Source organism: Gadus chalcogrammus, chromosome 6, assembly GCF_026213295.1.
Source record: "Gadus chalcogrammus isolate NIFS_2021 chromosome 6, NIFS_Gcha_1.0, whole genome shotgun sequence".
In the NCBI taxonomy this organism is placed as follows: Eukaryota; Metazoa; Chordata; class Actinopteri; order Gadiformes; family Gadidae; genus Gadus; species Gadus chalcogrammus.
Window position 1 is genome coordinate 17,478,267 of NC_079417.1, and position 19,965 is coordinate 17,498,231.

General features: G+C 45.1%; 2 protein-coding genes across 3 annotated transcripts; one reads left to right on the forward strand and one right to left on the reverse strand.

Annotated features, from left to right (window-relative positions):
- Positions 1 to 133: 133 nt before the first annotated feature.
- LOC130384364 (prosaposin-like) lies at positions 134 to 10,995 on the forward strand. The gene is made up of 11 exons (XM_056592491.1): positions 134 to 292; positions 478 to 533; positions 706 to 780; positions 1,035 to 1,142; positions 1,883 to 2,002; positions 2,273 to 2,347; positions 3,170 to 3,353; positions 3,432 to 3,580; positions 3,711 to 3,791; positions 3,982 to 4,092; positions 10,231 to 10,995. The coding sequence occupies exons 1-11, from the start codon at positions 241 to 243 to the stop codon at positions 10,264 to 10,266; spliced, it is 1,047 nt and encodes a 348-aa protein (XP_056448466.1). The 5' UTR covers positions 134 to 240; the 3' UTR covers positions 10,267 to 10,995.
- LOC130384363 (U4/U6.U5 tri-snRNP-associated protein 2-like) lies at positions 10,016 to 19,922 on the reverse strand. Of its 2 annotated transcripts, XM_056592489.1 has the most exons (13): positions 19,712 to 19,922; positions 19,395 to 19,473; positions 19,199 to 19,293; positions 18,974 to 19,110; positions 18,702 to 18,854; positions 18,135 to 18,360; positions 16,377 to 16,451; positions 16,088 to 16,155; positions 14,820 to 15,008; positions 13,978 to 14,120; positions 12,354 to 12,489; positions 12,014 to 12,100; positions 10,019 to 11,220 (listed from the first exon to the last, which is right to left on the reverse strand). In XM_056592489.1, the coding sequence occupies exons 1-13, from the start codon at positions 19,770 to 19,772 to the stop codon at positions 11,170 to 11,172; spliced, it is 1,500 nt and encodes a 499-aa protein (XP_056448464.1). In that variant the 5' UTR covers positions 19,773 to 19,922; the 3' UTR covers positions 10,019 to 11,169. The 2 variants fall into 2 exon arrangements, with proteins under 2 accessions (XP_056448465.1, XP_056448464.1); XM_056592490.1 differs by lacking the exon at positions 19,712 to 19,922 and having other exon boundaries at positions 10,016 to 11,220; positions 18,974 to 19,076.
- Positions 19,923 to 19,965: the final 43 nt, after the last annotated feature.

A 19,965-nucleotide genomic window follows, 5' to 3' on the forward strand; every position in this document is an offset into this window, starting at 1 on the left:
AAATAAATTAAGTAGGAGGCTACATAGAATTCGTGGATGTATTAAAGGAACATCAGTAGTCCCAGTAACAGCTTGAGCTTTCAAACATACCATAGGTCCATGGTTTGTTCAGGCGTGCATGTTTCCACCGCGGTGATTGGCTGACCGTTAAACTGCGCTTCCGGGGTACCAGAGGGAGGATAGAAGGTACAACTGCTTAACGAAGACAACCGTTATCAGTCGCACATTACCCTTTTTTAAATGGAGGTCTTTGGCTTTTTCTTGGTGGTTTTCTCTGCATCGCTGGCCCCGGGTAAGAAGACCGTAACGAATATTCTAAAGCTGAACGATTTTAAATTGTTGTCACGTGCCTAAATTGAATCGCCATGTTCGTTTAAATGGCTTTCCAATACGAAAATTATTTTATTATTTATTTTTTATGTTGTTATGTGCATTCGGACTGATCTGCATGAGACTGTTGTCGGTCTTTTTGGACAGGAGAGTTCCGATTCATCGACGAATACTCCAAGAGCGACATCAGTCACGAGACCCTGGTAAGCTGTTTCATTACGGGAACCAATGAAGCTGACCTAACAGTGTTCGTATAGCATGCTTTATTTTTATAAAATGACAAACATGTGACATTAGTGTCCTTGTCCCTGCGCTGTATAAATAAAACGAAAGTGAAATTCTGGCTTCAGAACAGAATATCTGTCTTGTTCCTAGAGTCCTGATATTTGTTCAGAATGCAGCCAGATTATGAATATAACCTCAGAAAAAGGCTCCAACGACGACACACAGGTGAGAATATTGCCATTTAATTTGCAGCAACGTTTTGTCAGAAACAATACTAATTTAACTTAAATAGAATAATAATAGAATAATAATAGAATAAATGCAGGTTAACAGAGTTTGAATATAAAGTTTGAACAGCTGTGTGCATAAATGAACCATTTCCTCTCCACATACCAACTTCCTCTATCACTGTTGCCGAACAAAGGCAAAGATAGAAATACTGTTTGTAATTGCGACACCAATGTGGGGTACTACTGCAGGAACTGCTTCATGAGAAGCTGAAACACCTGTGCAGGCGCCTCAGCAGTGATGAACACGATGACTGCAAATCTCGAGTGGACACCTATCTACCTGAGATCGCTCGAATGGTGAGAGCTGAAATGTTAACTCCAAGGCTGGTTATTGTGTGTTTAAAGGGCTGGTTAAGGCCTATTTAAAGGGCTGGTTACGGCCTGTTTAAAGGGCTGGTTACGGCTTGTATAAAAGGCTGGTTACGGCCTGTTTAAAGGGCTGGTTACAGCCTTTTTAAAGGGCTGGTTACAGCCTTTTTAAGGGCTGGTTACGGCCTTCTTAAAGGGCTGGTTACGGCCTGTTTAAAGGGCTGGTTACGGCCTGTTTAAAGGGCTGGTTACGGCCTGTATAAAGGGCTGGTTACGGCCTGTTTAAAGGGCTGGTTACAGCCTTTTTAAGGGCTGGTTACGGCCTTTTTAAGGGCTGGTTACGGCCTTCTTAAAGGGCTGGTTACGGCCTGTTTAAAGGGCTGGTTAAGGCCTGTTTAAAGGGCTGGTTATGGCCTGTTTAAAGGGCTGGTTACGGCCTGTTTAAAGGGCTGGTTACGGCCTGTTTAAAGGGCTGGTTATGGCCTGTATAAAGGGCTGGTTACGGCCTGTTTAAAGGGCTGGTTACAGCCTTTTTAAAGGGCTAGTTACAGCCTTTTTAAGGGCTGGTTACGGCCTGTTTAAAGTGCTGGTTACGGCCTGTTTGAAGGGCTGGTTACGGCCTGTTTAAAGGGCTGGTTACGGCCTGTTTAATGGGCAGGTTACAGCGCATTTTGTTGCTATGCTAAGTATGACTTTGGACGTGACAATAACCTAACCCCCGCCCGTAGAAGCCCCGTGAGGTGTGCCAGGTCCTGGGCCACTGTGTTCTGGGAGTGGTCGGACCTGCTCAGGTCGTCCCTCGGACGGTGGCCTCTCCTCCTCCGTTCAGCCCTGACCTCAGTACTCAGGTCAGTCCAAACAGTCCTACTCAACAAGGTACATGTCATATGTTTATATGACAGTTTGAACAATGCATCTCACCTGAAAAGTATCATAGTATTGGATCCTTCAATCTGCTTTTGAAGAATCAAACCAGATTGTTCCAGCTTCCATCCCGTTAATATCCAATATCCAATTTGACCTGGATATTAGCTATCATACAAAAGTACGCTTCTATGAATTCACTTTTTGTCTGTATAGTACCATATCACACTAACACTGAACACAACTCTCTCCAGTTCAGCCCTCAGTGCACACTGTGTCTGTTCCTGATCAGAAAGATGGAGGACATGCTGCCTAAAAACAGGACTGAGGTGAGCCTTATTCGAACCTCCTGCTGGGGTTGCATTTCATTCACAAGTAGAAGGCCACACAGCAACGGCAGGGGGGATTTGCCTCCAGCTCTCCAGCTTTTCATCGTCAACTCAGTGAAGTGATAGACCAGCTATAGACATGGGTAGAAGGGCTACAGGGAGATGCTCTCAATGGGAATGCAGTCGCTCTCACCTCACACTGTGTCTGATCGGAAGTCATATTCATGCTGTCAAATTGATATAGATTCAAGAGAGGCAGGAGTCACATAATGCAAACCAATCTACACGTTGGGTTTCCTTTAAAGGGTTAGACACATTGTTCAAGGGAGGACTTGTGTGAATACAATCATAATGCAAATGTTTTACAATCAGGCAATGGGATTGGATTGGTGTAACACACCAAAAGAACAGCAAAACCCCTTTGCTTTGTCTCCCTGCCACCCCACACCTTGAAGTTACCCTCCACTTCCAATGATCTCATTTGTGCTCCAGCCACAAACACTAGACAAAGTCACCTGACTCCTACATGTCACCTGACCCCTACAGGTCAACTGACTGCTACAGGTCACCTTACTGCTACAGGTCACCTGATCCCTACAGGTCACCTGACTCCTTCAGGTCACCTGACCCCTACAGGTCACCTGACTCCTCCAGGTCACATGAAGCCTCCAGGTTATCTGTACCATTAGACAGCAAAACCATTTCAACCTCTCAGGCTGCACCCTACATGGATCCTGGGTGTTTGGGCCGTCCTTCCCTTTGACCGTGTCTCAGTGTGACGGGCAGCGATGAGATATACACGACTCTCTTCTCCCCCGGCAGGACGCGGTGGTGAAGCTCATGGGACAGGTGTGCGCTCTGCTCCCCAGCAGCTACAAGAGGAAATGCAACGACTTCATTGATAAATATGGAAAGCAGATCGTTGAGTTTCTGATGTCCTCAGCGGCTCCGCATTCGATCTGTGCTCTGCTGCACCTCTGCCTGCTGGAGGAGGCGTCAACTGTGGGTGAGGAAACGCAACGTGAGGCTCAGCTCCATGTTCGTGGTAGAAATGGGACGTGTATTTCATTGTTGACCTCCCCAGAGATGCTGCCTCCATCCTCGGACTGCCAGGCGTGTCGTCACCTGTTGGTTCTCAGCAGGCTTCACCTCGACCTCAACTCCACCCGGCCCATCCAGACCTCCGATTTCCTCGGGTCTGTCTGTCTCCAGCACCCTAACGCTATCCCTAAGGTACACCCACCGTTTACATCTGGATGGAGTCAACGTATCATGAATGGAACTGAACAAATACTAAAGTACTGGTGTGGAAATGAGTGGAAACACTCCCCGTCTCTTGTGTGTCTGCGTTTCTCTCTTCTAGTGCGAGGTGTTTCTGAAAAACTTTGGGTCTCGGCTGCAAAGGGTTCTGGGAAACCAGTTGGACCCTTCAGACGCCTGCGAGGTGAGATGTGTGATCATTAAAGTGTTTGTCTCAGTGAACCGTCTTTCATATGGGCGACAAACGAGAAGCAAAATGAGAACTATGTCCTTGTCCTATTGCTTCTGGTTCCCAACAACGTTAAATGATCCGTGTCTGGTTCCTCTTTTCAGGTTTTTTTTAAACGTTTGACTTCTATTGTTCTTTCCTCTAGAGAGCAGAGCTATGTGCTGCGGTGAAAGTCTCCTCCAGCTCCCAGACACAGCACTGTAACCTGGGGCCAACCTTCTGGTGCCAGGACGTGAAGTCGGCGCTTATGTGTGGCGTGAGTTCCTTCTGTTAGGTTCCTTCTGTTTCTTTTAAACCCTTAATTCTAAATTATCTTATCATTCCAGCAGCTATTTTCAGCAAAATTGTGTGCCCTCTGTGTACCATGGTCAGTCAAAAATATCAACCAGCCAGCAAAAGAACAACCAATGAGGGCCGGTCGCGACTGCTCATCAATATCTTCGGCAAAGTCAGGTTCCTGTTGCCCTTCTCCTTTTTGGGGTCTTCCGACGTCGTGGAGGGGCGTAGGGCACAGGGACGTTTTCAACGTTTTCTCTGTTAGGATCGGACTAATCTGTGTTCATCCAAACACTCAAGTCACACAGTGATACATTTCGCTCTGGTTTCTTTCAAAGATGTCTGAACTATGTGGGTAACTGACTGATTAAGTCCAACTAGTGGTCGGAATCCGATCAAGTCCTCCTCTCCCCTTGGGTTCACTAACTCCAGCAAGGAAACGTGGACGGCCTCGGCCTTCTCAAGGGGGAGGTCTCTTCCGCACAGCCTGATATGGATCAATACAAGTCATTCATTACCTAGGGTAAAGGCCCATTCACACCCTACGGTAAATACGGACCCTTTCGTCCGGTCCCGGAGGTGTTTCGTCCGTCAATGGGTCCGTCGCCTCTGAGCTTACGAATCCGGAGTGCTCCGGGAGAAACGGAGCAATACCACCGTAAAAATCGAGGCGGCAGTATAGTCAAAAGTCAGACCATTCGCGAAAATAGATAGAGTAGTATAATATCTGATATGTATATATATTGTATTCAACGTTTTATACTTATATACCTGACCTTTTTATTTTATTGTTCCCCTGCTTTGGCAATGAGTTGTAACTGGTCATTTAACAGCATTTTGAGGAGATAATCTGCGGGTTGGTGAGGGGTGTCGCATGCCACCGCCGCCTAGGCCTACACTTTTTGCACATTTATTTTGCAGATTTCGGATGACACAAAGCAAAATCATCTCTACAGATGTCATGTTTGCGATTATTGATGCCGTTAATTTGTGAAACGACAGTCCCTCTAGAGGATTTATTGCGTAACATCCATAACAACGCTGAAACCAGACAGGTATGAAGGGTAGTTCCGGAGGCAACGTTTGGGGCGGACGGATGAATTTCGTCCGGATCCAGAGGTATGAATCGGCCTTTAAGCGGTCTCCCTCCAGGGAGTGGGGTTAAACCGGGCTTGGTATATGTTAATGGTATCTTCAATACACTTCTTCGACCAAGGAGCGTTTGATTGGAGCACTGACCCAACTTACCTACGAGCCTGCTCGATTCGCCAGATCCTACTGTGTGAGAATCCATCTTGCCACGTCTGTGCATGTGCTGTGGTCAGAGCCCCTGTGGGTCGAGTCAATCACTACGTGATGGACCGACGGGTCAACCAAACACCGGCCATGTATTTTACCCTTTTCCAGTTTCCAAGGATGAAGCCCTGATGATTTAACAAACCGTCTGGTGTCAGATTACGACCCAACCTGTTATGTCCATTTAATGCATACGATGACAGACGGCGTAGTGTTGCAACAGTACCGTATTCAGACCGTGTCGGTGAGCGCTGGTATCTTGGGGTGGTGTCCCTCTCCAGTGTCACCATGGAACATTTCAAAACAAGGCTGTCCCGCCAGAGACTGTAGGTCTGGTAGGGTTCTGGTTGTAATGAGTGTGTTGTAGGTGTTGTTCTGGGTGTAATGAGTGTATTGTAGGTGTTGTTCTGGATGTAATGAGTGTATTGTAAGTGTTGTTCTGGATGTAATGAGTGTATTGTAGGTGTTGTTCTGGATGTAGTGAGTGCATTGTAGGTCTGGGTGTAATGAGTGTATTGTAGGTGTTGTTCTGGGTGTAATGAGGGGTATGGAAGGTTTGGAGCATAGATAGTTTATAAAATGGATGTAGCATCCGGGCAGACCTCAGTTATTTCAACTGCATCTAATTCTCTTGGCTTATGAGCGTCGCCACCTTGTCATTGTTTAACAGCGCCTCAATTCCTCTAACCAAAAAAGGGCATTGATGTGACGTCGGGAGGGAGATACGCCCATCTAGGTGATGTACACCAAATTAGTAGCTCATTTGTTTTTAAACGATCGGTTGGTACAGTTGACCGCAGAGAAAGGCATCTTAGCACCGGAATGAACAATAGGAATTAACGCAGTTGAGGTCAAATTGACGGAGATAGCATGCTAATCCTGAAAACTAGCCTCTGAGGCGAGGTGAGGGTCAGTGCCTAGCTGTCACTCAAGAGGCCGCGCCCCAAATTATTCATCGATTTTAACCTCCAATAAAATAGAAAATAGCCTGCTAAAAAAAAATCACCCAACCTGTTAGGTGTTGTCATGGAGATATGTACTAAACATACTGACTAGAATGTTTTTTTGGACCAGGCTGTAAATAGGTTTAATAAGACTGAAAACGGCCAGTGGAAAAACGAAGAATTGCTCACTTTGGGTACCACCTCGTAGTCGCCACCCGGTGCTACTGCAATGTTTGTCACTTCCGCATTGGATGCTGGTAGAACTCGCTGTGGTTGGGGCTTGGTTTGGAGCAGTGCTGCGAGTGATATTGTGGCAGGACGAGGCTCTTATTGGAAACATGACTCACTAAGGAGAAACACGGATGACAGGTGGTTTGTCTGCTATGAACCACAGCACTATGTCTGTTCTCAGGTCTAAGATAAGAGCAACAAAACACACGCAATATTCTGGATGACTTACTTGACTTTATAACCTCATTACCGGCCTGTTACTATTTGGAGTTAGACTAGTTAATTTAGGAGGAAGAGAGTGAACTAGGAAATAGACGTCAAGCCACAGCTGGTAAAACGGAAAAGACCAGGTAGTCTTTTATGTAATACATTTTTAAATTTAGGTGAGATAATCTTTTCAACTTAATGTACACAGATGGACGGAATGGGACAAAGGATACGCCAATACTGCAACAAACAAAAAAGGAAATTGACCAAATCTATTAGGCTGCCACCAAACTGAGTTACACCTCATGCCCACTGCCTCCGTCCGTTGACTGATCCCCATTGACTTTGAATGGGGACGGACGCGCCATCCATTGTGGATCTGTGCGCTGAAGGCCCCGTCAAAAAGTTTAAAAAATGTTCAAGTTTTTCGGCAGCGACGAATCCGTCATCCAATCAGATCACGTATGAAAATTTAAGCACTGTGACACTACTCAGGCTCTGACGACCCTGGAAACCTCCCCCATCCGTCAACCACGCCTTCTGAGTCCTTTGACTGACAGTGCAGTGGGCATGAGGCGTTAGTTACCGACGGGTCAACCAAACACCGGCCATGTATTTGACCCTTTTCCAGTTTCCAAGGATGAAGCCCTGATGATTTAACAAACCGTCTGGTGTCAGATTACGACCCAACCTGTTATGTCCATTTAATGCATACGATGACAGACGGCGTAGTGTTGCAACAGTACCGTATTCAGACCGTGTCGGTGAGCGCTGGTATCTTGGGGTGGTGTCCCTCTCCAGTGTCACCATGGAACATTTCAAAACAAGGCTGTCCCGCCAGAGACTGTAGGTCTGGTAGGGTTCTGGTTGTAATGAGTGTATTGTAGGTCTGGGTGTAATGAGTGTGTTGTAGGTGTTGTTCTGGGTGTAATGAGTGTATTGTAGGTGTTGTTCTGGATGTAATGAGTGTATTGTAAGTGTTGTTCTGGATGTAATGAGTGTATTGTAGGTGTTGTTCTGGATGTAGTGAGTGCATTGTAGGTCTGGGTGTAATGAGTGTATTGTAGGTGTTGTTCTGGGTGTAATGAGGGGTATGGAAGGTTTGGAGCATAGATAGTTTATAAAATGGATGTAGCATCCGGGCAGACCTCAGTTATTTCAACTGCATCTAATTCTCTTGGCTTATGAGCGTCGCCATCTTGTCATTGTTTAACAGCGCCTCAATTCCTCTAACCAAAAAAGGGCATTGATGTGACGTCGGGAGGGAGATACGCCCATCTAGGTGACGTACACCAAATTAGTAGCTCATTTGTTTTTAAACGATCGGTTGGTACAGTTGACCGCAGAGAAAGGCATCTTAGCACCGGAATGAACAATAGGAATTAACGCAGTTGAGGTCAAATTGACGGAGATAGCATGCTGATCCTGAAAACTAGCCTCTGAGGCGAGGTGAGGGTCAGTGCCTAGCTGTCACTCAAGAGGCCGCGCCCCAAATTATTCATCGATTTTAACCTCCAATAAAATAACCACGCCTTCTGAGTCCTTTGACTGACAGTGCAGTGGGCATGAGGCGTTAGTTAGTGGCACCAGTAGACAAGAATCTTACAAAGAAGCTCCCACAACCCGTCCAACGGCCAGTTCCCAGCAGGGCCTGAGCGTGGCAACGCTCTGTATCCTTGTAGTGGCTGCTGGTAGGAGTCTTTCAATGGAAGTTCTTCAAAACAGGAAATGAAATCGACCACGAGTTTGTACGGTCTGCCAGTAATCACTGAATGTCGATTGTCCAATCACATTGCCGAAAATACGCTGCAAGACACCCTCATTTCAATAAAGTTGATTAAATCTCTTCCCTCCGATTTACACCCGCACGCCAGCCTTCCCAGAATCCCTTGCCGCACGCAGGCACGTTTCCAATACAAGGTGACTGGGAGGCGAGGGCCACACTCGAGGCCCCGTGTCTGGTGGGCCAAGTCGTCACCGCTCCAGCCAAGCTACGCTCATTAGCGTCACGCAGCTGCACTGCCAGTTAGAGTGGACACACTTAATTCAGTTATTTTAATTCTGAACGTCTCTTGCAGGGCTCAATCTTAAAGATGTGACATTAATATAAACGCGATTCTTGGCCAGCTACTCTCGTGTTCTCTGGACGTCCTTTTGTTTAGGGTTCTAGTTCTTGATTAATTTAGGACCCAATGCCTTCATGAAGCCCCGAAATACTGCTACACTACCAGGACCTTTAAGATGATTTAAATGCAAAAGTGAAACATGGACATTAGAATACCCATCTCCATCGTAGGGTAGAGGCAGCCTCCAGCCGTACCCCGACCCCGGGAACCCCAACACGCTGAGCTGTAGCAGGACAAGGATCTTTTAAGTCAACACAAATCCCTTCTGATTGGGCATTTCAAACCAACTGTATGGGGGAATGCTGAAAAATGACATTGGATTATTTGTTTTACTTTATAGATCAAAACCAGAGTCATTAGATTTCTCTTCAAAACCAGAGTCATTATTAGGGGTCCAAGCCAACAGGTTGGATCCCTATTGTTTTTGTCATGTTTATTTTTATTATTTGTACCTCCCTAAAAGTGGTACCACAGCCCAAACCGTAAATGGTGCAGACACGCCAATTGTATGACTAGATCCAGATCTCTTCGGACTACGCAGACGACAAAATCCAGACACGCCGGCCACTAGGTGGCGCTATACCAAGGGAAAACGCGTTTGGGGCTATAACTCCCACACCGAACCTCCCACAGTCAAAAACTTGTACCCACATATTCACTGGAGTCTGCTGCATCTTTTGGCATAGGCCACGCCCATTTGCGTCTATAATTTTTTTTTCGCAAAATCGCGAAAACCGCAACTGTTTTTTCGCTACTCCTCCCACATTTCTTGACCAATTGACACAAAACTTTGCACACGGCATCTTCATCATAGACACTTTTTTGATCCGACCTTCGATGACGAAACGGTAGCGTTTTGAATATTTGTTTATTAGCTAAATTAGACGTGAAAAATCAAAAATCCAAAGAAATCCAGAATTGTACATCGGATCGAGTCCAAATTTTACAGACATGTCGGTGCTAACCTTAATGACGTTCGATAAAAATATCGGAACATTTCGCCATTAGGGGGCGCAACAAACGAGGAAATGGTATATCTTCTACAAAATTTCGCCGCGAAAACACTACACTGACTTCTCGCTACTCCTACCACAGTCAAATCCTTTGTATCCACAGGTTCAGGGTAGCGTTTTGAACACATGCTTCGCGTTGTGCCGGCGAAATGCACATTTCTTGTCGCGTTGTGCCGGCGAAATGCACACTTCTTGGACCCCTGCATAACTGCTTGCAGTTCTAGTTAGAGATTTCTCTTGCAGGATAACAGACCGTTTGAGAACTGTTTCACAAAATTATTTTCCCTCCATCTTTCTGTAGAATCTAGCCTACTGCAAGAAACACCTGTGGAGATGAAACATCCCTGCATCTCGGAGCGTTTTCTGCTGACAATCCCTTTCTATATTTGCTCCATTGATTGTTCTCGCTTGCGATTTACTTATAAACCTTGCATGTGTAATGGTGAGAGCCCCGCTCTTGGAAAGCATAAAGAAATACAGACTAAATCTGGATGACATCAAATGCCTCCACAAGCATTTAGCTTCATTATTTTGTAGTACAATACTGGATCCCTGTAACATACACTAGCCTGCAGTAAATTAACTTGGAGCATCTACTGCCAGATTCAGGGCTAGAGGACTTCGGTTCAACTGCATGTTCCCCCACTCCAAAATACCTTTTAATGCAACATATAAAAAATACAACATTTCCACAAAGAACACACGAGTGCATTTGTACAGCGATGTACTCGCTGTAGAACTATGACCATAATCACCTTAACTCCTATAAAAGATCACGATTATGTTGAATGCTCCTTCTTTGCGTTGCACATGCCTTATATTCTGCTTCAATTAATATTACTGTATGAAGGATACACTGGAATGCTGTTTTATGAAAGATATGTTTGTCTTGCCAATGTTTTATTGATACTGTATAAAGTAATAAAACACTGGCTTCCGTTTTGTCTTCATCGCTTCCTCCTCTGTTTGATTGGCTGAATCTGCTTCGTTGAGCTCTTAAGCAGCTGTACTACTGTGAGATTAAAATACCGATCAGGGAAATTTGAAATACATGTTTATTTCAAGAGAGAGTTCACAAATAAACACTTAAAAAAGTTGTAATAAAAGAAAATATTTTTCCTCAGTCCTTAATGTCTGGAACGAGAGTCAGACCTCAGACTTGTCTTTCTCTGCAGAGCTCTTTAGGGTTCAGAGGGACAAGAGGGTCTTACTGGGCTCGGTCACTGGGGCCACCAGGACACTACGCTCCGGTGTGGATCGGTGTGTCATCATCCTCCCTGCGTTTCCAGATCTGAAATCAAACATGCGTTGAGTAGAAGCCATATGACAGGGACCATGTGACCAATCAAAGATGACAAGGACCATGTGACATAATCATTTTTATGTCGTTTAAATAACATGCGTATTGCTAGCCTGACATCCCAAGAAAATTTGCAAAGTCCTATAATTCTAGAAACTCTCAGTACACCTGGACCTAAACGGAGGTGATTGGATAGTATGGCTGAAGCTGAACAAGGACGATGGCTCCCCCTGCTGGTGGTAACCAGCAGGGGATTGGCAGGTTGTCTTGTTTCAGAGCCATGAATCTACCAATGTGAACAATTCTTATTTTTTCCAACACGGCGGTTGTGATTGGCCCAACCCGGGCCAGGACTGCAGTATCAGTGTGAATGGAGTGGTGTCAGACACATATGCAGAGCCAATAGAAGATGAGCTTGCAGATTCCACTGGTTTCCAGGCTGATGCGTTTCATGATGCATTGTAAAGCACTTATAGTTGTCGGGGATGGTTGTCAAGGTATTTATTTGTGTGTGTGTGTGGGGGGGGGGGGAGGAACCATCAGTTCAGTGCCGATGGGCCCCTGGCAGGGGTACGAGTCTCACTCCAGCCTTGGGGATACAGTCAGTTATACAACAGATTACACAAATGCCTTATATGTTGCTAAGCAAACCCTAGAAACATTATTTGACTCCAGTTGATTTGGAAACACAAAGCGAGACCTCTGTACATGAAAGGCCTATGCACAGGGTACGTCCATCAAGCAGACACACAAATAGAGCAGTAGGCTGTTGATTTGGACTTGCCTGGATGTAGGCCTCAGACAGGGTGATCATCTGGGGCAGGATGTCCGTCACTTGCAGGTCCTGCATCTCGTACCACTTCCCCGTGCCCTGAGACAACAGAGATATATCATTAGCTCAGCCTCGCTTCGGTCATCGTGCCCTATGAGCACTGCAGGCACTTCCTGTTGGATATTATATGACCAATCTACTTGATAACAAGTGCAAAAATACATGCAACAATGGCAAACAAAAAATTGCTTTCAACACACACACACACACACAGCAATCAGTGCATTGAGTGACATTAACTATTTCAAGCACAAGCCTTATTGATAATAAAATAAATTTAAGGGGAACTTACGTGGTGCAGTACGTGTGTTCTGTAGGCTCCCTCGGTGGGCTTCCCATCATGCACCACGTTGGCTACAAGGTCGTAGGTCGTGTGCTTTTCTGTGACCTGGCTTTCCTCCGTCAGGTACTCTCGGAGGTCCACGTTACTGGTGGAGGAACAACGGATTAAAAACATGTTGACCAAGCATTAGAGGAGTCATTAGGTCAAAGAGACATTGTGCAGGACTGCATTCTACCAGGACAGTAGTCAGAATACAGTTAGATAGACCTTACACCCCTGCTCTCCCTGCCTCAAGGCCTGATTCCACAGGACGCGTTACGGCAACGTTACGGCTGCGGCACGTCTTGGCCGCGGTCACCACAGCAGATAGGTTCCACTCTAATCAATGAGCCCAGTTCCACTAATCAATGAGCCCATTTCCACTGGGGGCGGCTGCGGAACGTCTCAGCAGCGTCCCAGGAGCGGCTCACCGTGCCGCAGCGCTATCATTCCGTAGCATTTCTATTTTTGCCGCAAGCCGTTGCTGAATCGCGTCAATTTCAACAGAGCAGATCGAGCAGGAAGTGAAAAAGTAAAAGCCATAGAGCATCCGGTCAATTTTCAAAATAAAACACAATCCTCAGCTCATGTAGCCTATCACAACACATCAACATTATTACGTCATGACCGGTGGCACCAGGTCAGCAGTCAATCAATCAAAGGTTCTCAAATGATCCTTTTTACAAGGACAACGTCAGAAAGGACAAAGCCTGGCATTTAATTGCAGTAGTTTTGAATACGGCTGGCTCGCAAGGCAGCGTTGCGCTGCCGTAACGCGCCCGGTGGAAATGCAAGCAGGGCAAAGTCGCAGCCGTTCCGTGCCACAGCCGTAACGCTGCCGTAACGCGTCCGGTGGAATCCCCGGGTCACACGTTCTACAGATCATCCATCGGACCAGGTGGAAAACCCTCCATCACAACCATCGTTCAGTTTGACACCTATGTCTCTCTGTTTGCACCCTGGTCTTCAACAAATGACGGCACTTTTCCCGTCTTTAGCTCCCCATAGCAGTAACACCTCTACTGTGATGGGGTAAGGCGAGGGCGTCGTTATACACCCCTGTACACAGGTAGAGCTCCCCCTGATGGAACTACAAGTAATGCACCAAGATGTTACTCTGCACCGGAGCACAATTCCTTAGATAAGCCAGGGTTACAAGTTTAACCTCATGATTACCAGAGCCTAGGGCTGCTCGATTATGGGAAAAAAAATCATGATCACGATTATTTCGGTCAATATTGAAATCACGATTATTCCAACGATTATTTTTGAGTTTGAAAAAATGATTTATGTATTCAGCATGACTCTCCCAAAAACACTTTGTAACTGAGAACTTTGAAATTTCGCCTTAAAATAATACACAAAATGGTCAAAAAGAAAATGTTCAAATCTAAAAAAAATTATGTACAGATATGAATCCAGCTGTTATTAAAAAAATAATAATAATTATATCGAAAAATCGATTACATTATTTATGTGATCGTTTGACGCTAAAATCGAAATCGAGAATGAAATTTCGTTAATCGCCCAGCCCGTATGGGGCTCGTATGGGGCTCGCAGCACAGGGTTTGTGGCCGTCATATGGGAAACTTACGTGATGGGGAAGTTGACAATGGTGGGGTTTTTCTCCACAAAGAAGTTGTTCTTGGTGAAGCGCTTGATGCAGAATATCAGGTAGGGGGGCAGTTTGGTCAGCTGGAATTTCTTGAGGAAATTCTCTTTGTATGTTTTGTACTCCTGCAGGAAAGGGACACACACAGACAATGCCTTTAAAACAGATGAGGCCAGAGATGTTTGAACCAATGGAACACAGTTCTACACAGGAACTGGGGAAGATCATCTGCTCCATAAAACCTGAGAAGCAGTGTGGCTCATTTGTCTTTTCAGCACTCGATTCACGAAGGGCACAGAATGACAATGATAATAAAGAGTGTATATTAGTTCAATTATAGCTTGGAATATAATGATGTTAACCATGGGATTAATGACTTTGCCTGCCATCGAGCAGATTTTTAAATAATCCTGAATCTAATTGAAAGGAGAATCCCTCTCTGGGTTAACACCTGCTGCGGGATCATAACTTCTGATTGGCTGCATTGGGCAGCCAGGACCCGCTGGTTCATGGATAAGCGTAGATGCGACCCACCTGTCCTTCGATATTGAGATGGACTTCAATGAGTTCTGAGTGACAGGTGGGCGGACCGCTCTGAGTGATGGGTGAGCAGACCGCTCTGAGTAACAGGTCGGCGGACCGCTCCGAGTGACAGGTGAGGGGACCGCTCCGAGTGACAGGTGAGCGGACCGCTCTGAGTGACAGGTGAGCGGACCGCTCTGCCCCAGAATAAACAGGTTCAGGGTGTGGTTTTCCTTAGCCTAACTCCATTGATTCAGTCAGTTTGATTCTAGCCATTGAACACCAGGTGGCGCTGTCCGTACCTTCTCTGTGCTGCCGTTGAACTTGCCCAGGATGTTGAAGAGGGGCACCTGAGGAATGATCAGCTGCTCCTTCTCATCCTTGTACAGCGGTGCCGTTGGGAGGTCAAGGGTCAAATACAGGAAGGTGGACTCCGATATCTTCTCCTGGTACTCTTCTGTCAGCAGCAATTCCTCCTTTTCCTCTGGTGTCTACAGATGGTGCAGCAGATTAATAAAAAAAAAACGTTCACTTTGGTATACAAGCCTGAAATTTGGCACGGATACTCTATTTTAGAAATAGGCGTTGGCCACTCAAAAATCCATTATGGTGCCATTTTTCAAGATGGCCGCCATTCCTATTCAATGCTTATTATATCAATTATTCAAACAGTGATCCAAGCATAACATTTGATACAAATACTCTAAAGGACATTTTAATGGAAAAATATGCCTGTCCCTCAAAGATTCAAGATGGCCACGATTTTTAAAGATGGCCACCGTTCCTGTCAAATATTAATTATTAAAATTGTTAAAAATGGTGATGCAAGCATAAAATTAGGCAGAATACTCTTCAAGGAAAGATCTTTTGGAAAAAGGTATGTGCCACTCAAAAATTCAGGATGGCAACCATTATCAAGATGCCCACCATTTCTGTCAAATAGTCATATTTGACAGAAGCACATGTCTGCTGCTTTGTCTGCCTCCTCTCCTTTGATCCGGCCTGTTCGGCGTACTTAAACTTTCCAGGGATATAAAATCCCCGCCGGCATAGCTCTCAGGTTCATTGGAGTACACAAGCCTCTCCACCACGGTTCAGTCCAAAGAGAGGAAGGGTTGCCATCTTGAATTTTTGAGGGACATGCACCGTTTTCCAAAAAAACACTCTTAAGAGAGTATTTTCACAAAATGTTATGCCTACATCACTGATTGAATGATTGACATAATGAGCATTGACAGAAAAAGTGACCATTTGGAAAAAATGACCCGTAGAGACTAGTATCTGTGCCAAATTTCATGCTTTTATACCAATTTGAACGATTCTCCTGAAATGTGCCATTAATCTGCTGCATTGAAAGGGGAACAAGGTTCTAGGCAACAGCAGGAAAACATCTCTTTCCACACACACACACACACACACACACACACACACACACACACACACACACACACACACACACACACACACACACACACACACACACACACACACACACACACACACACACACACACACACACACACACTAAAATAGTAAAGAAGGGTATGTAAAGGGACGTGCAACAACTCACTAAATCTGGATGTGGAAGCTTTTTGGAGAAGATCCGCATGGAGCCTTGAAACACATTTGTGATGCTTGCTATAAAAAGAACAAAACACAAATTAGTTGCATGCTAAATCTCATTAGCCACAGAAAAAAATAATCCCAAATTATCCCATTACCATTAACTTTCATTTATTTCACGAAAGAGATACAATTGTTGGATATCATCATACAGGTAAAGTATGCAAAGTTAAGAACCATTAGATGAATGTTCTGCAAATGAAACCAAATGTCCCTGGATCGTTGGTCCTACTCACATGGTTTCTTCTTTGTGCCTCCGAGAGCGTTATGGAGGGCATTCAGGAACCAGGACAGGAAGTCCACCGAATCGCCTACACAATAAGGAGCAACAGAGTATATATTAGTCTAAAGACCCGCCTGCTGCCATTTAGGAACCAGGAAAGGAAGTCCACCACGTCGCCTGTACAATAAGGAGAAACAGGGTTTATACACTAAAGACCCGCCTCCTGTCAATTCAAATGTACAGCCTCGACCTAGCACGGCAAGCAATAGAAAACACATTTTGTAAGCTCTGAGAACACACACACACCAGTGATGGAAATTAACTTTTTTGCCCACCAGCCACTCATCTTTACCAGACACTTTTTATACATTTTACATACATTTTAAACAATATAATAGTAACAATAGATAAGAAAGGTGTTTTTCCTACACATCTTTTTTTTTCCATCAGAAGTGATTTTTACTGTAAGAAGGTGCTACCAAGGAACTGAGTTGAAAACGTTACACTCTTACTGCATATGAAAAACAATATACATATGATAAACAATATACAGGTATCTGCCATGTTAAGTCATGTTTATTTCAAAGGTGTTACGATGACAAGTTTTGGGATAATTCATCTATTCAAAGTATTTTCAATAAAAAAACAATTGACATATTAACAATAAAACAACATGCATGGCTAGACCATCATAAGTCAATAGGAACATTAGTTTTTTTTATATTTACATGTAACTGCATACAAAGACATGGTAACTAACGCATGAGCATTATTGGCCCTTAACACTAATATTCAGAAAAAACACTGCCTCAAAAAGCTATTGGCTTAAGCAATACAAGTAGAGGCATATGCTTGAACTTTATACCCTGAACTTTTAAACGTTGCAAACGTGCAAAAACATAATTATATATTTATGTGGCATTCAGTCCAATGCTGAAAATATATCTGTGGCATCCAGTAGGCCAATGCTGTGGTAAAGTGTGCAAAGTATGACCGCGTGTTTCTTTCTGTTCAATAGATAGAACTTTATCAATGCCCTGTAGGAGAAATTTGTCAATGTTTTTCCCCATAAAACAATAATGGTAAAAAAATAAATACAAAAAACGACGGTAACTGAGTAAGTCAAACCGTCCAATCTGAAGGCTCTACTTAACCACTCCCCCTACTCACTTCCACCAATGCAAAGCGAACAGAACTTAGTAGGGGAGGGTGTAGCCTAACTAGTTTGTTAATGTCACAGGTCTGGATACCCTACGTACGGGAAACCATTTGATTCCTACCTGTAACACTGTTAAATAGCGGCCAAAATGTATGGGCGCTATCCTGGTAATTTCTCTACGTGAGAAATTCGTGTGTGGCGTGTGAGCGTGTGCATGGATTGAATTGCGTGTGTCTCACGCCGAATACGTGAGACTGTAGAGCCCCGTTTCTGGTATATTATCCCGGATGTTGACAGTCGCAGTTCAGCAAAAGAGGCGTAGAAGAAGGAGGGGGCCGGATGGTGACAGTAATGGTTGTGGAACTGTGCAGCGCCGCATGACTTAATTATTAAATATGTAAATTATATTGGACCTGACTGGAAAGTATAACCCGACACAGTGGCGGGTGAAGTGACACAATTCACCCGCCACCATACAAATCCACACACACACACACACACACACACACACACACACACACACACACACACACACACACACACACACACACACACACACACACACACACACACACACACACACACACACACACACACAGAGGAGAGTCTGACCTTGCTTGGTGATCTGGAAGGTCTTCTTGCTGCACAACACCACGGCCTGCAGCATCTCGTGAGGCGACACATGGGCCTTGAAGTTCCGGGGGTTCCACAGCTTCCTCATCAGCTCGCCGAAGCGCTGCACCAGGAGGAACATGATGTCCCCGGGGGGCCGTCGGATGCCCCGGTAGTTCTCCTCCTCCAGGAAGTAGTTCCGCAGAGGGGGAACGTTGGACAGTGCCTAGCAGATAATAGGCAACATGACCAAAATGTAGAATTACTCTCTTCCCTCTCACTCTCAACCCACATCACATCCTGGAGGATCTACAATTCATGTGATTTTGTTTCTCAACCAACGTCAAGACTAAGAGGGATAGGTCTTCCTTTTCTTTATTTACCCCGTCTTGTATTTTATGTTATTTATTATATTTTCCTGTCTCCTCGTCGTTCATTAGTTTCCTTTGGACAAGCTCCAGAGCTCTTTGCAACTCCTCGAACTTGACTTGCATTTTCGTACTGATAAATAGTGTGCATTTACTCACTTTAAATATACCCTTAGCTGAGGAAACTAGCATGGCTCACCTGCAACACCACGTTGGCGTAGTCGTTGGCTTTGATGTTGTTGAGCCCCACGATGCCAGGGAGGTAGGTGGTTCCGTCATACGCCCGGTACAGCTTGCCCTGCTTATCCAGCCCCGAGATGTGAGGCCTGGTGAAGGTGGGCTTCAACACATACTACGGACAAAGAGATGCCAGTATTCACATATTAATAGGTCCAATAGGGTCACAACGCATGGCAGTTGAAGTGTCGACAGTTTTATAGGACCGTCTCGGACAACGGTCCTTTCACCCACTGTAACGTCCTCCAGGGAAGAGTCGATGATCTCGTAGTTGTCTGGTAGGCAGTAGAACTTCAGGGTATGCAGGTTGAGGAACACATGGTGGGTGAACTGGACACTGTGGGTGTAAGCATGCGACTTGAGACCTCTGCCTGGAAGAGACAGTGAGAAGTTGGCCATAATACTAGGTCCAATACAGCAGGGCTTCAGTACTTTGATAAAATCTAAATATTGACCCACCTTGAAAGTACTTTCCACATATGAGACAGGCATACACGTTAATGTGGGAGAGCGATATCGAACATAACTTCTCAAAATCGAAGTCCAGAACGCTCCTGCAGATACAGAAAGATGCACAATGGTGTTAACATCTTACGGTAGGGCTAATCAGTAAAACACTTCCGTTAGCTGTTAATAGTGTCAAGGTAAAGCTCACCTGTTGATTGTGTCCAGGTAAGGGCAGTGGCGGCTCCTCCGGTCCTCCGCGGCCCGTCCTCGTCCCACCTTGGCAACCACTGTCATCACAACCACAACATGAGTAGTTAGCTTAGCTCTACTGATTATGGCCGTTTTAAGAGGGGACGATTGATTCGTTAATTTGGTAGTCTTGTGATGTGGTGCAGTACATGGAAGTCCGTTTTAGTTATTGTGTTAACGCATGTAAATATATAATAACCTTAACCTAGCGTACTTTGGCTAGATGCTAACTACCAGTTAGCTAACATAACATATCGACTGCTAACATAAACTTGCCCCCTTCTTTCTCGTCGTCGTCGTCCTCAAGTTCAATGTTTTCTCGCTTTAATGAGACCATTGTGCACCTGCAGTTAGAAGAGTGGATCACTCAAATAATTATTTATATACGGAACAAGTTCACTCCTAAATCCTAAACATGCGATGGCTGGTGATGCTAGCAGACAAACGCGAACATCCAAACGAAACTCGCGGTGTTGGCCGGGGAAGATCTGGCCGGCTGGAAGCTATACCGGAGTTTAAAGAGAGGCCCG